The sequence below is a fragment of the Octodon degus genome, unplaced genomic scaffold (assembly GCF_000260255.1).
Source record: "Octodon degus isolate 3935 unplaced genomic scaffold, OctDeg1.0 scaffold00164, whole genome shotgun sequence".
Taxonomy (NCBI): Eukaryota; Metazoa; Chordata; class Mammalia; order Rodentia; family Octodontidae; genus Octodon; species Octodon degus.
In genome coordinates this window covers 2,564,314-2,565,265 of record NW_004524740.1, presented here as the reverse complement: position 1 = coordinate 2,565,265, position 952 = coordinate 2,564,314, and the positions used below count along the sequence as shown (strand labels likewise).

At 50.7% G+C, this 952-nt stretch overlaps 1 protein-coding gene across 1 annotated transcript in view; it reads right to left on the bottom strand.

The window, feature by feature from the left end:
- Nucleotides 1-9: 9 nt before the first annotated feature.
- Nucleotides 10-952, bottom strand: part of Myo19 (myosin XIX) — a 41,578-nt gene continuing 40,635 nt past the window's right edge. The window contains exon 24 of the mRNA XM_023703156.1: nt 10-56. Coding sequence (XP_023558924.1) covers nt 10-56 — 47 coding nt within the window. The remainder of the gene's footprint in view (nt 57-952) is intronic.

Below are 952 nucleotides of genomic sequence, written 5' to 3'. Positions count from 1 at the left end.
GGGCAGATGTCAGCATAGCGCAGTGGAGACTTTCTGCAGTGAAATTTTATTGAGCCCTAGGGAGAAAGGGAGAAAAGAAGCCTAGCCTCACTGAGCGCCAGGCCCTAAAGGTGCCTCAGAGTGCAAATGCTGGAATGGTGAGGCAGGGCAGACAAGCACCAAGGTAACTAATGCTTCCAGTTAGACCAAAACATTTCTGTTTACATTCATGCTGGCCTGTGAGTTTTTATAGGCAATTTAATCCAGATTATAGCCAACAGTGATTCCCTCTGTGTGGAAGTTCTATTTCCTTTCCTCTGCCTTGTCAGTTTCATTCACTCTTTGCTGTGGCCCATGGAACAGCTGAATATTAGCCCATTGTACAGATGAGGAAGTGGAGGCTCCGAGAGGCTATGCTGTTGCCAGGCCCTCCAGTGCATGAACAGAGCCGGGACCACATCTTGAGGCTCTGCCTTTCACTGGAATACATCTGTCTCCTTTCCTTGGCTGACTTCTGAGGCTGAGCTTGGTGGGTCAACCTACACTGAGGATTTGGAGCACTGCTTATTTCCTCAGCTGGAAAAGGACATCAAGCAATGTCAGGAGGGCTGGGGCTCAAGTGGCTGCCCAGCCTGCAGGAGGCCTGGGTTAGCTTCCTACTACCACACACACACACCGTGTAAAATTTGAGGCAAATATGCTGTCAAATTCAGTGTCCCCTGAGGTGAAGAACTTGTTAAAAGCACACTTGATTAAAATGCTTGGTTTGAGGCAGTTTTTCAGAAGTGAAGGGCTGTGCAGAGGTCCTGGTTCCCAGCTACAACAGTGGGGATAATCCAACCCTGCAGCTGGCTTGGGAGCCCAGGTTCTGGTTTACCCAGCAGGGTCAAGGACAGTCGTGTCCAGCCTTGTCCGCCTGCTGTGGGGACACTGAGGCTCTGCTGTGTGCCCTCCCAACCTGGAGCTGTCATAG